Below are 15,711 nucleotides of genomic sequence, written 5' to 3' on the forward strand. Positions count from 1 at the left end.
GGTTGGACCAGGTGTAGATGGAGCTGTGTTCAACAACACAACAGAAGGTGAATAGAGGGACCTTAAAACGGACTGCTCCGATCTAAGTATGGACTTAGTGTTGTCTTATCCTTATTATTCAACCCTTGTAAAGTTTGTATGCCTGGCGAAGCTGCAGGGGGAAGGGGGGTTGAGGCATTGCGGTGATTCTCCAGTCAATGATCCTTTGCTGGTGTGGGGTCCTGCATCTCTCGCTGTCCCTCTCACTCTGTTTCATGCACACTTTGGAAAGTGATGCTTCACTCCTGACTTTGTGGAGTCATCAAAGATTAGCATCTAGAACAGGCCACGGCACCCTGGGGTCCGGGGTCCTGAGAGGGCAGTTCACACTTCTTTGTGAACTCTGGGCCATGTCTGAAGAGGTGGAACTGATGACAGTTTATCAGATAGGCTGGTGCCATCCTGCAATAAACTGTCCTGCCATTTGGAGCTTAGGTCCTTTTGATGTCCTGGAGACGTGTCTTGCTGAGGCTGGGACGTTTCTCAGGGCGCACTCACACTCGGCCCAGTTGCTCCGCATCCTGCTGGAGCAAGATTGTCCCTGCTCTGCAGTCCCCCTCTGGCCTGCACTCACATTGCTCCGACCCCAACGGGGCCCAAGTACCATAGCCTCTTGTACATATCGCAGCATGACTCTGTTCTAGAAGTTTAGCTACACACAGGTCAAACATATGGTTACACAATATTACACATAATCCCAGACGTACAAAGCACATCACACAGTCTCGACAGTCATATCGCACTTAGTAAGCATCACAGTGATTTTGGTTTAGTAACAGGACGAGCTGATTTATAAAATAATTCTTCACTCATTTTAAAAATGCAGTTCATACTGAGGAGGGTTAGATAAAGTTAAAGTTAAATATAAGTGCATGATGCAACAGTGAATTGCCTCATATACAATAGCTTCCTCCATTCTGAACTCAGTGCTCTCCTCAAAGGTCACAACTGACAACACAGCTTTTGGTCAATTGTGCAAATATTCCCATCAAAGTTGACCGAAGTTGAACTTGTGACTTGGCCATTACTCAATGACGCCTGACAATCCTGCTTTGCTTTGCCTCAGATCTGTTTTGGGTCGTGTTGAATTAAGGAAAGCTTCTCTTGTGATTGTTGTTTGTTGGGAAACAGGATTACTGACTGCTCCGCCCAAAGCCTTAAAGGATAAGTCTGGCGGCGTTTTAATATTTTTTTTTATACTATCAACAAAAAGATGAAGAGCACCAGTGTATTAGACAGTTTCTCAATACTTCCCAAATTCCCCGGCCCTTCTGTGGCCCTCGCCCTGAGCACATTCATTACGGCTGAGCATGTGAATCTTTAAAAAACACATCACAAAGTGATACATTCTTTTGAGAAAGGGCTTAATAATTTCCCAAAACAGCTGGGCATTGTGGATTTTGGTAAATGTAGCTCAAACGGGAGGAAACATTGTATTTGGGGGGGGATTTTTTTAGCCTCTTCTGACTTCAAATTAAGTTTTGGTTTCCCGTTGAGTCAGTGACTGCAACTGTGCTGATACTGCAGTGGTTCATGAAATAGGAACCTTCTTTCCTTTTGAGTGTCTCGTGTGCTCTCTGTCGCTCTCCCTTGCAGCTCTTCCAATAGTGTCAGTTAACACTATGGTAGCGTGGTCACACCCCGGTCCATAGTAAGCTTACAGCCTTTTTTGTTCAACCATAACCTTTAATATTTCAATGTTTATTGTAAAAATGCTATAATCTCCGTGAAATCTTGTCTGAGTTGTTGGAAAATCCCCCCCACGCTTGGGTGGCTCTGTATTAAGAGTATTTACGGCGATTATTTGAAGGGAAAGTCCCAAATTGTTTAGTTTTATCGGACTGAGTCAAGTCTTAATACTGTCTCCATCAGAGATTGTGTTGAAAAAGTTATTATATTTGTGTCGTGTGTGCTCACGCCTCACGTGTGTGAGCTGTGTGCGCACGTTTTCTTGGAGATCTTCGTTAATATGTGATATCTTGATTTAAAAAAAGGGACTGATAAGCTTTGACAAAGGAACAAATATAGTCCCACCTGTCTACTATACTCCCTTCTGTTTAGTCAGTCTTTGGGTCACGTAGGGTGAAAACAGCTCATGACGGAGCAGGAAAGTGGTCTCTAAATTATGCAAAACGTCACCCGGCTCAATTCATATCAGCTTTTAAAGTGCAAAGGTTTCTGGGTGCACTTTTAACTACATGATGCTTGTTGCTAATTGAAAGGTTTGGGTTTCCACACGGTACATGGCAGCTATTGTGAGTTAACCGGCAGATAACTACTGGTTATGCTGAGACTGGAGGGGCTGGACACACACAGGTTCTCACAGACATTTTGAGGGGAAGCGGCTCAAATTGAATCAGGAAATAGAGATAAAAAAAATCTTCTGATCTTCTTTCATAAATTTAGAACAATATGCAGCCTTGGCAGAGGTACATGCTCACAGAAAATCACTACCTGCCTGCACCGAAAAAGAGATGTTGCATTATGATAAAGATAGTAAACCATTATTTATATTAAAGACACACATCTAACAAATGACGAAACATTTAGTACAGCCTGAATTCAGAGTGGATCCTGGATTCAGATTAGAAATAGTTGAAGGTGCAATACGTAAGAATTGGCCATCTGAATTGAATTCATTGAATTCATACCCAAAACAAACAGCATATTGTTAGTGTTACTGCTAACTTTTGCTAAAATGTAGCTGCCGTTAGCTCAGTTAGCCTTGCAGCACCGGGGGAGTGACAGGCAGTGGCTAGCTGATTAGCACGCTAGCATCACAGGCATCATCACGTCAAAACGGTTAATTTTTGTATCTTTTCAACAAAAATTCTACATATTGCTCCTTTAAAAAACATTTGTTTTTGGTATTCTACAAATGTTGCTGTCTAATAGGCAACAAACTCCCTTACATGCCAGTATAACAAAGAATTGACACCAAAGTATGTTATGTCTCGGGAACGGTGGAACTGACCTACACATCAGGTCACTTCACAGGGAAAATAAAAAGACAGTGATCATTTTTTTCGTTTTGTCTAATTAACATATTTGCAGTCGAAGAAATCTTGGAAAAGATTTCATATTCATATGATTTTGATACCACTCTAATGTCCTTATAGTAAATCTGAAGCTTCAATCAGCAGCCGGTTAGCTTAGCTTAGCATAAAGACTGTAAACGGAGGGGAAACAGCGAGCCTGCCACGTTCACTCGAGGTGAAGTACAAAAACGAGAAGCTGTGGTTTCATGTGCTAATCTGGCTCTTTCTCTGAAACAGCAGTGTCTTCCTGGAGTCTCGGCTGGTTCAGGTTCCCAGTTCTCCAGAGATGAAAGATCGTTAGTGAGCTTTAGAGGCGGTGTTGTCAGCTGTTTTCTCCTGGTTTCACTATTCATTCATACGCGCTCAAGATGGGTATAGATCCACTTATCTAATTCTCGACAAGAGAGCTTACATGGTGTCTATTTCCCAACATGTCAGGCGAAAAATCCCATGATCCGCTTCCAGTAATATCTACGCGTCGAGTATGGTGCAACACGTTTACTTTGTATAAATAAGTACGTGAAGAAAAATCTTCAGCTCCCTCTCTGTCCTCTCCCGCTTCATGTCTCTCCCGTCCCCATCTGTTGAGTTGGCGTCGTCCCCGATGGTCATGGTCATGTCAGAAATTAGACAATAAGATACGAAATCCTTTTGAACAGTGGGGAAAATAAAAGAAATAAGGACCTTTACCGACACAACAGGCAGACAGCAATGCAGAATGAAAACAAACCTTTCTTTTTGTTCTTTATTATTTGATCGCTGTATTATTTCCACTTCCAACTATCAATACAAAAGCCAATAAAGTAATGTGGTGGTGACAAATTAAATTAAAAATGGTCATGTGATTTTATACGTCTGCAGTGTTGTGAAATAAATGAATGCATAATAATCATGAATGGTTTTTTACCATCAAAATCTGAAATGGTTGCATCACACATCCGTGACCCCCCGTAGACCTCCTATGTAGCACGAATTCTGTTTTAGGGGAATCTGTTTTGAAGCGAGTGTTTTATATTTTCCAAGCGGGTCAAATAAACAGTCAGTTCCAGGAAGAGACCTGTCCCAGGGGAGCCTCTGTTATCATTCGACAACAGCAATCAATGTTCAAAACACGCACTTAAAAAAACGTCAAATTCACGTTAGCAGCCGGAGTAGAAATCACTTCTGGATGGTAACTTTGTGCTTTGACATTTGAGAGCAGCCTCTCATCATATCAGACCTCAGCTGGCGCACTCTGTGTCAGCTTTATCTGCTTAGTTTTGGTGGCGTCGGAAAAAGTCAAAAGAGGCAGCGCGCCTCGCCTCTGAGCAGACTGATAAACCACAGCAAGGAGCGCGGTGTAAAGACCTACCTATCTTCCCTGAGCGCTGACTCTTTATCAACACAACAGATTAGTTATTTTTCTGGGCTAAATGACCGGGCCGCGTGGCGCGATAAAGAAAAAAAATGCCAGCCTCTCTAAAGACGGCCAGTTCGGCGTGTCGGCGCTGCTCTTGTGGACAAAGGACGCTGGTGATCCAAGGTGATGTATCAGTGTGCATCGCAGGCTCCATGCAGCCACAGCGGCCTAGACAGATTAGCCTGAGAGGGACTACATGACGGTTGCTTAGTAACTACAAACCTACTCAAATGCCTGACGAACATAATGGACAGGGCTGTGTTTTGACCATGAATAGCCGAAACTGCTTTTATTGCAACCTCACCTCACCTTAAACTATATACAACGTGATATACGTGTCATGGCGATCACCAGACAGGCCCGAGTGTGTGTGTGTGTCCTACCTGAGACGTGTGTGTATTCAGTGACTCTCCAGTGGCCAGTGTACTAATAGTGGTTTATGCTGGATGCCTGCCACTCTTAGTGCTTTGCTGCAGGCTCCGTCAGGGCTGTTTTTCCTATTCTGGGCTGTCCTTGTATGACCCGCGCTCCCATGCCAAGATCCAGGCCGTGTCTAATGAAAGTAGGGTTCCAGCAGTTTATTTCAGAAAAAAAACAAAAAAAAAAAAAAACAGAATCAAGGCTCAGTGTTTCATTAAGCCATACTTGTCAAGCCGGCGGTCGAGAATGTGAAAAGTAGCAGTAGCTGTGGGATTGTGGTGGTGGACTAGGAGGGTTTAGAAGAGAAAGAGGGACTCAAACAATGAAAAGGGTTTTTCACGGAGGCAAAACAGACTCTGTGATTATTCTAAGAGAAAGTGGGGTCGCAGTGATCAGAAAAACACTGATGACATGTCACATTTTTATCTTCGTGTTTTTCTGTTTAGGATTGTTGTGTGTGCACTGTCAGAAATAGGGGGTATGGTAGGAGACAATTTCTGTGGTACCCCAAAATATTGGAGCTAAAGGTAACGATGTGCAGCTTTTTGAGGGCCAAAAAGTCAGTTTCAAATTAATATTGACCATATCAATGAGGTAATAATACAAACTCAGAAATATTTATTTTAATCCATAACTGAATGAACAAGCTGTTCTCAGAGGAAAATAAGGTCCCCAGAACACTGTTTGAGGCTAGAAAGGTGGCAGGGTCCGCCACATATAAACAAAGTAAAACAGTATGAACAGTCGTGAAAATGAAGAGTTTGTTTATTTAGCTTGTTTAGGCACAAAAAATCCAATGAAGATCTTTCTCCTCTGATTAAGATTATTTCCCTAAAACTGTGTAGCGCACCTTTAAATTAAGGTACAAAGGTACAAATAAGTACCCAGGGTCAAGGGTACAACAGCTGTACCTTAGAGCGTACTGTACCTCTAAAGGTACAAATATAAACCTTTATTTACGACAGCGTAGGCATGATCGCAGTGTTTATATATCATGAGTCTAATCAGGATCCTACAAGTTTTGCCAATGGAAAGACTTGCCAACACAAACTGGCAACACCTCCCTGATAATCTGATCCAACTGATTGACTCAAGGCTCTTGAAAGGTAAAGGTGATGGTGAAATGCCAAAGGGTGCCAGCATAATCTAGGAAGCAAAAGTCAGTCATCCTGTCACATTTGCGATCATGTGCTTTAGAAGGTATTGCACGGTCAAAGTGTGTGTCTGTGATTTGAAGGGGGCTCATGTCTGAGTGTTTGTACTTCCACAACCATTTCTAGAGGTAATGAGCTTTTGAGTATTTCTGCAATGACCCTTCTGAGCGTGGGGTCACACGAGGCAGGACCCGAGCCGATCTAAGAAGTCCTAATGATTCTAGGAAAACTACATTCAGGGCCAATAGAGCGACACCGGCCACGAGTTTTCCGCAAGCGAGCACACATGCTCTTTTCTTCCTTTTAGCCTGCATGTAAACAACCAAACGACGCCAGTGGTCTAATCCAGATCACAGCAGCAGCGTCGCAGACTGGTGTGGAGAGACCAAATTCACAGGAACTCCTGATTACAGAGCGCTGAGTGTTGATGGGATGGTTTTTTTCTATTACAGGCTAGGATCACACGCTCTTTGTACTCGATGGGAACTTTTTTATGACAAACAGCTTGTTTGGCAGCGTGTCAGCGTCCTCTCACACAAATTCTATCAGTATGATATTACATCTGATGATAAACACGTTAATGCTGTGTCCTTTCGGCCTATTCAACGGTTAAAGCGCAACACGAGGTTGGCGTCGAGCCCGAGAGCCATTAGATCATCGCCTTAATTCGGTATCAAGCATTTAAACCAATCAAGCCTCTTCCTCGCAGCTGTCTTATGAAAAGCTTCTGCACACAGAGAGTGCGTCATCGTGCAAAATCCAGGTCATGCTAAGACTGGCATGATATGAACATAGTTTGCATGTTTGAGTGAGAATGATGTGTGTCATCAGTAAGCTGGAAATTTTTATGCCTGCATTTTGCTCATCAGCATCTGAGTCACATCCATGTTGCTGGTAAATGTTCGGTTTGTCGACTCTTTCCGGGATGTCATGATAACCGGGTGCCTTTTCGAATTGCATAAGGCAAGGTGAATGTCGGACGTTACAGAAAACCTTTCTGCAGGCACAAACTTGTGTTTTTAGCGTTAGACGTCAGAGCTGTTTTTGTTCCATCCTGTCACAGGAGAGCAGTTAAACCATTTTGGCAGTGACGGAATAATGCCATTATGAAGAAAATCAAATGCGCTTCATTCAGCAGAGAATATGTATATTGAATTATTATTTTTTTGCTCATGTTTAGAGGGGCTGATAGTCACATTGTTTTGATGAAAAGTAAGCTTAAATCTAATTTGAAGCTCCTAAATGATCTTTTATTTCTCATACATTGCCTGATATTTTTTTTTTAAAAGAGGCGTATTTCACTCATTTTTAAGGTCATAATTTTATTTTGGGTTACTGCTACGATAAGTTTACATGCTTTAATGCAGCAGCACTGTATTCACCCTCTGTCTGAAACGCTCTGTTTTAGCTCCTGTCCCTTTAAGGCCCCCCCTTCTAAATACCCAGTCTCCTCTGATTGGTCAGCTCACACACGCCTGACCCAGCACCGTTAACAACACCAGAGCAGATGTGCTAGATTAATTCGTATGTGCCAGGCATAAATTATGCAGATGTGTGACACATTGACCTGGTGTGATGTCACAAAGTCACTGAATTAAAGGCGGGGCTACAGACGAGGCGTTTCAGGAGCAGCATATTCTGTGGGAAAGGGGAGCTTCTGGTGGTGCAGACTTCAACTTTCGAGATCTTTTACATGCATAAATATAAAAAACATTGAAAGACAAAAACGTAAAAGAATAGTGTGTCTCCTTTAAACATGATCACACTGTGACAGTGTGAGAAGGACAAAAAAAACAATGTTTTAGTTTTGGCCTGCCGTGACATTATATCATTACGATATAAATTAAAGGTGGTACACGATGTTTTTATTACATCCAAAGCGCTGGCTGGGACAAACGAGTAGCTTCTTTTGTGTGAAACACATGCACCTAACTTTCTGATACCTTTCCTTGGCATGCCTTTTCTACTACTTTGTTTACTAAAAAAAAAAAAAACGACCTCACACTGCCAGATGTTTGTGTAAAAGAAGCCAAGACGTCAGGCGCGTAGCTGTTGCACATCTGGTTTGTTACGGCCACTTCTCACCAGGTCGCCGGCTGAGTTCTCCAGAACACCACCAGAGGCCTCGAGTGTGACGGCCGCTAAGCAGTTCCAGGTGCCTCCTGTCAGCACCAGACGGCTGTGATCGCCGGGCTGCAGCTTGCAGAGAATGCGTATTAAAGGATCTTTTCAGCTCATCAGTGCTTGATTCTCACGTGGTTGCCACCGGTTCTGCATCAGTTGCATTGTAAGAAACAGGTAAATGCGGAGATCAGACAGGTTTTAAACAAACCCCTGAGGGCGCACGGTGAAACAGTTTCCCAAGATGACTTTTAAAGAGAAGTCGTCACAGCTTACAGACTGACTTCTGGAGTCAACTTTGACACATTTTTCCACGGAAAACATTTTTTCCTGCGTATTGGCTTATTTACTTTTGGTTTTGTCTTCGAGTGAAGTCATTAAAAAAAAACCTGTTCAGCTGTTTCACAAGAAGTCTGACCGTCATGCCGCTCATTTTTGCTTTGTCTTTTCTTGTCGCACCTGGTTTTCATTTCATTGTTAACATCATGGTCAAAGCTGCAACGACAAGTTGACATAAATTTGAGTTATCCTCTAAAGCAAGAGCCCAATTTTTTTAAAAGTGAAGCACCGGGGGGGCCGGACATTTACGTTCCCCATGTGTGATCTGTTTTAAATGAGTGTTTTTGTGCTAACTACTAACGAAATGATCAAAAAGACCAGAATGTGATTGTTAAATGGTCACATCTGCTCCAAACCTCTATGGTATCATTTTAACTCTCATCAGTGTTTTGACTGTTGATCTGAATGAATCAGGTTATCACAGGAGCTGACAGCTGATTTCACACTCTGACATTTGAAATGATGTAGCTTAAAGACAACGCATTTTATATGTCGAAGGAACAGTTTGACATTTAGGAAAAGGAGCATTTTTCACTTTCTTGCGGAGAGTTGGATAAGAAGACCAACACTCTCTTGTCTGTAATATAGCAGCACAATCACTAGAATAAATGTTGGCAAAGTATAATTCTGCAAAAACACAGACAAGCTTCCTTACGTTGCAAATTTACACGAGTTAAGGTTCAGTTTTCTATTTTTCTCTCGTCACAACGCTGTGCTTGTGCTCTGGGTAGGTTTAGGCACAAAAACCTCTTGATTAGGGGTTAGAAAACACTGTGTTTTGGCTTCAAACAGTGGCGGATTCAGGATGTTTGAGGGACAGGGGCATCCATCCACCAGTGTTTTTGTTGCCACAAAACATGGCTGGAAATTGTCTCAAGGTTTCCTTAACAAAAGCCAGTGGTGTCATGCTTACAAATATTGAAACTCTGTGGTCTGATAGGGTGATACTACTGGATATTTTCACAATAACCACAGAGTTTCAGTATTAGTATCACCCTATCAGAAGCTGAAATGCAGTTTCGAACAGCCGTCATTAGCTCGGCAGCCTTGTCGCCTGTCGCTCCACCACCATCTTTCACACTTGTCCGACATGAAATTCAGGTGATCAACATGATCGCTGAACGTGATCTGGTGCGTTTTGCGGACATATAAATACGGCATCCAGTGACGCGTACACATTTGAACGTACTACCTCCAGCAGCCGGTTAGCTTAGCTTAGCATAAAGACTGAAAACAGGGGAGAACAGCTAGCCCGGCTTCAGCCACAGGTTACAACATCCACCAGCTCGCTTATTAGCATCGTTGATTACTGCAAAAGCCAGACGCTGGTGGTTCAACAGGGGGGACTAAATTCCTTGAGTCCTCCGCTGGTTGCCTGGCAACCCGGCGGCGATGACAAGGTGCTGGTAAACAGATTTTCGATGCGTCTGGGGTGAGGTGACGAGACGTTTCAGATCACACGTTGCTCAGAGTCAGATGTGAACTGTTGATCGGCTCGAACATGAGAATGCAAATAATTGAATATTTTTATTTCGCTTCATCTTTTATTCACCAGATATGTCCCACAGAGGCCGGGGCCATTTTGTTTTGTTTTTGTGTTTTTTGCAGAGGGAATTCAGTGGAAAGGATACAAAGGAAAAATACTCTGGAAACCAAACGGGAAATGTTTAATGTTTAACTGACCACAGAGTTTACAGCTGTCTTGAGATGTCAGACATTTCTGAAGGCACAATCATCATTTCGGTTTAAGATGTCGGTGTTAGGACGTAAGAAACAATGAATAAAAACACAAACATCGATTCATTTCTTTCACATTGGATATCTTTCAGATTTCAAACTGGTGGTGGCAGGTTTATACTGCCTCTGTTCCTCACAAGATGTTCAAGGGGCCCTGGCAGATCAGTGAATGAGTCATCCAGCCTGCACAGTCTGTATGAGTCCAGCTCCGCCTAGTGGTGACGGAGGCTGCTGCACTCCCCTCCAGCCAGGTCTGAGTGAACCTGCACACAAGTCAGCTCAGATGTGTTTTCTTTCCCTCGCTCTCAGGACCGAGCCTGCGTTCAGCTACAGCCAATTAAAACTAACCCGAGTGCCTGACAGTGATGTGAAACAACATCCATCAGCTGTCATGTTTTATCCAGCGGTGTGGACTGAGGACACAGTCTTCCCAGCTGTCTCCAGCACCTCTCCCTGCCTCCCTCTCCGGATCCTTGAAGCCCAGAGTGGACGGGAGGTAATCCCCACCATGTGAGTAGGCGGTGCGGGTACCGGAGGCGTGGTTTTCTTTTTCTTTTTCTTTTTTTTCTCTATTATTCAAATGCTGCTGTACCTATAAAAAGAGTGCCTGCGTGCGTCAGATAGTTTTCTCCAATGGGTAAAGGTGACTAAATACTAGTTGTCTGTCTCGCCGGCCCAGTCGCATCCTATCGGCAGGGGAAGAGATGATGCACGACTCCGGCGGTGTCCAAATGGCGAGGGCGCTGAAACATGCAGCCCTGTGTCTGATGCTGCTGCCCCGGTTCCTGCTGGCCGCCGTCATGCTGTGGCTCTTGGATTTCTTGTGCATTAGGAAAAAAGTGCTGCTGAAAATGGGAGAGACGCAGGACGGGCCGGACGACCCCCCGGTGTGCGTCTCTGACTCCAATAAGATGTTCACCTTGGAGTCCCTCAGGGCCGTGTGGTACGGCCAGAAACTGGACTTTCTCAAATCCGCGCACCTCGGGCGCACTGCGCCCAACACCGAGGTGATGCTGGTCCAGGAGCGGAGACAGGTCCGGATCCTGGACTGCATGAAAGGGAAGAGACCGCTCATCCTTAACTTTGGCAGCTGCTCCTGACCGCCATTCATGACGCGCCTGGCGGCGTTTCAGCGCGTCGTGAGCCAGTACGCAGACATTGCGGACTTTTTAGTTGTATATATCGAGGAGGCGCATCCGTCGGACGGCTGGGTGAGCTCGGACGCTCCGTATCAGATCCCCAAGCACCGCTGCTTGGAGGACAGACTGAGAGCCGCTCAGCTGATGCTGGCCGAGGTGCCGGGGAGCAACGTGGTGGTGGATAATATGGACAACTCATCCAACGCCGCGTACGGAGCGTACTTTGAGAGACTTTACATCGTGAGGGATGAGAGAGTGGTGTACCAGGGGGGCAGAGGTCCGGAGGGATACCGGATTTCCGAGCTGAGGGACTGGCTGGAGCAATACAGGAACGATCTGGTGAATTCCCAAACAGCGGTGCTCCATGTGTAGTGAAAAGATGCTGGACTGCCCGACGCGCTGCCCATTCCGCTTAAGTGTCCAACTCACAGTGCAAAATATTCAGATGCTGCTATCAAATGTTTCACAAATGGCACATTACGTGTGTGTTTTTTGTTTTTTTTTTCTTGCGTAAAGGTATCCAGGACTCTGACAAATAGCCTCAAGTCATGTTGGAGCCTGTAACTCCAGGCTGTAGGCTGTTCTGTTGTGCTCGTCTCGACCTTAAATGAATTTCTCATAGCGATTGTTTTTATTTTTAATTTTTTTTGTAGGCTATGGAAAAAGTCTTGAATCAGTTCAAACTGGATTCAATTAGTGATCACTCTATTTTTCTACAATACCGGTGTGCGTGCGTGTGTGTGTGTGTGCGTGTGCGTGTGTGTGTGTGTGTGAGAGAGAGAGAGGGGTGTGTGTGTGTGTGTTCAGGCTGATATCTCACTCTGGTGTTTGTGTGAAGTTCGGTTTTTAAAAGGCGACGCCAGAAAACCGACACTGATGTTTCTGACACCGGGTCCGTGTCAGCGGGACGCCTCCTTCCTCCTCCTTCCTCCCTCCTCGAGTCTCGACGATCGATTGCCAAACGATGTATTGTTGAAACCATGTAACTGAACAAACATGTTTTTAAATAAATGTCAGATCACACCCCGATGACTTCACTGTCGAGTGTGAAACAACAAGCACCTTAAACAAAAGTTCATCCTCTGGGTGTTTTTTTTTCCCTTTTTCATTCAGTCCTGGAGGAAACAGGACGAGCTGGTGTTCCAACATCTGATGACGTCATACCCTGTTTCTTGTGCATGCTTTTTGGGATGTTTGCTACGTCAGAATGTACCCTGATACGATTGTTTTATCTCACTGTTGCTCCTGTTCATTCGTAATTTAAAGGTGGTCACCGTGTAGTTTTGGAGACGACACTCAAACTCAGAATTTTAGTATTTACAACATCATCAAACTCAATAACTGAATAAACGAGCTGTTCGCAGAGGAAAATGAGGTCACCAGAACACTGTTAAGAAGCCAGAAAGGTGGCAGGGTCCGCCACATAAAAAAATGTGAGTTGTCCTTTAAGATCAGTTTGTTTATTCAGTCATGAAAACAAACAGAGTAAATACAAAAAAAAGAAATCAGATTAAGTTTTCTTCCCCAAAACTACAAAGTGCACCTTTAATTGAGTGTATTAAGGTCAAAGCAGCCCTTCATTAGCACAGCAGTCTTTCAGGAGGTCAGGGATCACCTGTTAATGCACACAGAAGCCCGGTCAGTCTTATTCAAACAGCTCAGATGAAGAGGCCTGCGTTACGATTAATCAGAAGTGATCGTGAATCATGAAACCCAGTGATGGTCCCAGAAAAAGTTCAGAGGTTTCGCAGATCAACCAGAAAACTGCTTCAAGTTTCAGCGGGGGGTGGGGGTGAGGGGACAGAAATGATAATTTAATATTATTTATTCTCTTTATTGAATTTAAGTATTCCCTTTTTCGGAGGGAAGCTAATTTGAGGAATTGAGTCAAGTCATTACTGATCTGATTCAGAAAAGACTGAAAGTGATATGGAGGGTGTATGTCCGGAGGAAATCACACCCACTCACAGTTAATCAGAGCATACAGGCATGTTCGGAAAGAAAAAAAAAGAAAAGAAATCCTGTTTGATCAAATGTTTCTTTTATGTCGAGCTACACGGAGCCGTGACATTTTCTATACCTGGAGACAAAGAGAGTTGAGCTGATTATGTGCTGTGATGCAGCGACTCTAATCCACCCGGCTTTGTCTCTTTCTCGCTTTCTCGTTATTTCAGGAATCGCTCTGATTTTTCACTTTTCTCCCCGCTTCCTATACATACATATATCCTCACACACACACACACACACACACTGACACATGTAATTAGGATTAGAGAGCAATGTGATTACTGTAGATCCCACGTGGCCATGGATGTAGGAAGTGTAGGGAGGGCTGCACCCACTGGCATGAGCAGTCTTTAGTGGGAGAAAAATAACTAAATACATTTTAGAAACATTTTTGGGTAGTGGAATTAAGACTGAAGTGTTTTGCAGTCATTTAATTTGGTCGATAAATATTCATGACCAAAGAAAAACATCCTGTCTATCACATTTCACTGTCCACAGCCTGCTTTGTTACATGGCTCCAGACTTATTACAGGTCCCATCAGATCTAAATTACCAAAGTTCACAGTCATTTCTCATGATCCTCCCGCCCTTTCAACTCAAGCAACATTGAGAATGAGACGATATTTCTGCAGCTAGCTGTAAGACGGCTGCAGGATGTCCAACAATAACCCAACCGATGCTGCTTTCTCTGCGACAGACCCTGCAGCTGACGTCTATGATGCGTGAGAGCTGACGCTAGTCCAGCTAACAAGCCTAACACAGATGGTTGACTAACCGAGCCTCTCCATCTGACGGAGTTTGATTCTCCAGCCTGGTGTTTTGGCGACAAAAAAGCTGCCAAGATCATTCGAAGCAGGTTGGTTTCGACAATTAGAAACAGCTTGGTTACATATGTGAAAGAGACTGATAAAGCCTCGTGCTCCACCTGTTGCTCCACTGTTGAAAGGAGGCTTTTACAAAGTGATGCAAAGCTGTCGAAATATTCAGAGAGTCTTCATCTGGGAGACAGTTTGCTTCAAACTCAGTAATGCGCTGCTGGAGGAGCTGGAGGCGATCACTTTCTAAAAGCAGACGAGAGTGGTAATTAACAAATTAAAAGAGCCGGCTAACATGCACCGGTGCTTTCTGCAGCAGATATGATATTGGCATTGTTTGACTGACACAATGTTGAAGTTGTGGATGTGATGCATTTGGATGACTGTTACTTTAATGTTGTTATAGTCTCATATATATAGTGTCAATACAAAAACAAGCCACGTGTATAATTATCCTGACTGATTATTATGCTCACACGAATCCACTGTCTCTAGATTCCCATGTTATGAAATTATATCACTTGTTGCATTATAAAATAATGCAGATAAGGTTCACAGGAAAATCAAAGTTACTTCCAAATTGTGTACAAAACTTGTTCTCAATGCAGGACAGCAGATGTGAGCTGAGAGGTGTCTGTAAGTTACAAAAACATTTTTAAAAGAAGGGAATAAAAAGAGAGAGATTTCTTTTGTTGGGGCCGAATTATGAAACAGAGCTAATATACATTTAAAAATGTTTCATTTGCTTTTGGTTTTGAAAAGAATGTTTTTTTTACAAGTTGACAAATTGATAAGACTGTAGGTAGGACAGGAATATATAAACCTCTAAGCCTGTTTGGGGACTGCTTAATACATGAATAGAAAATACGTCTACTACAGTAATACTCTGCTCTGATTGGTCAGCGCACACACGCCTGAATCAGCACCACTAACAACAACAGAGCAGCTGTGCTAAATGATTTCCTACGTGCCAAACCAGCTGCTTAGGCATAATTATGCGAATGTGTGACATGGCGATGGCTGACGAGGCGTTTCAGGAGCAGTGTTTTCTTTGGGGGGGGAGAGGACTTTGGCCTTCTTAACTTTCAAGACCTTTGACATGCACAAGAACACGTATAGCATGTGTCTTCATGTGAGCCCTTATGTCCCCACCATTTTTAGCCTAACACACCACTGAGAAGGACGACCTCTCACGATGGAGCGTAATGGCATCTTTAACTTGAGTGTTCACTGCCAGCAGCTCGAGAGCGGCTGCTCAGCAGAGACAATCTCACGTCTGATACGATACTGAACGAAACAGTGGAAAAAACTGCATGATTGCCTCTCGGCCATCTGACTGTAAATATTACAGGCTTACTGCTGACGGAGGCACTTTGTGGTCCTTGCAAGGCCGTGGCAAGAAACCTTCAGCGTGAGCACGAGGTCGGCGGAGACGGACTGTGTCCTCGTCGCACTACATTTTAATTAAATATGATCACCTGGTTTGGTAGTTGCACGCTCTCT

At 43.8% G+C, this 15,711-nt stretch overlaps 1 protein-coding gene across 1 annotated transcript; it reads left to right on the plus strand.

The window, feature by feature from the left end:
* The first annotated feature begins 10,628 nt into the window (after nucleotides 1–10,628).
* Nucleotides 10,629–12,409, plus strand: LOC141017563 (thyroxine 5-deiodinase-like). Its single transcript, XM_073492256.1, has one exon. It carries the CDS (start codon nucleotides 10,952–10,954, stop codon nucleotides 11,756–11,758), a length of 807 nt encoding a protein of 268 aa, XP_073348357.1. The 5' UTR covers nucleotides 10,629–10,951; the 3' UTR covers nucleotides 11,759–12,409.
* Nucleotides 12,410–15,711: the final 3,302 nt, after the last annotated feature.

This window comes from Pagrus major, chromosome 22 (assembly GCF_040436345.1).
Source record: "Pagrus major chromosome 22, Pma_NU_1.0".
Lineage (NCBI taxonomy): Eukaryota > Metazoa > Chordata > Actinopteri > Spariformes > Sparidae > Pagrus > Pagrus major.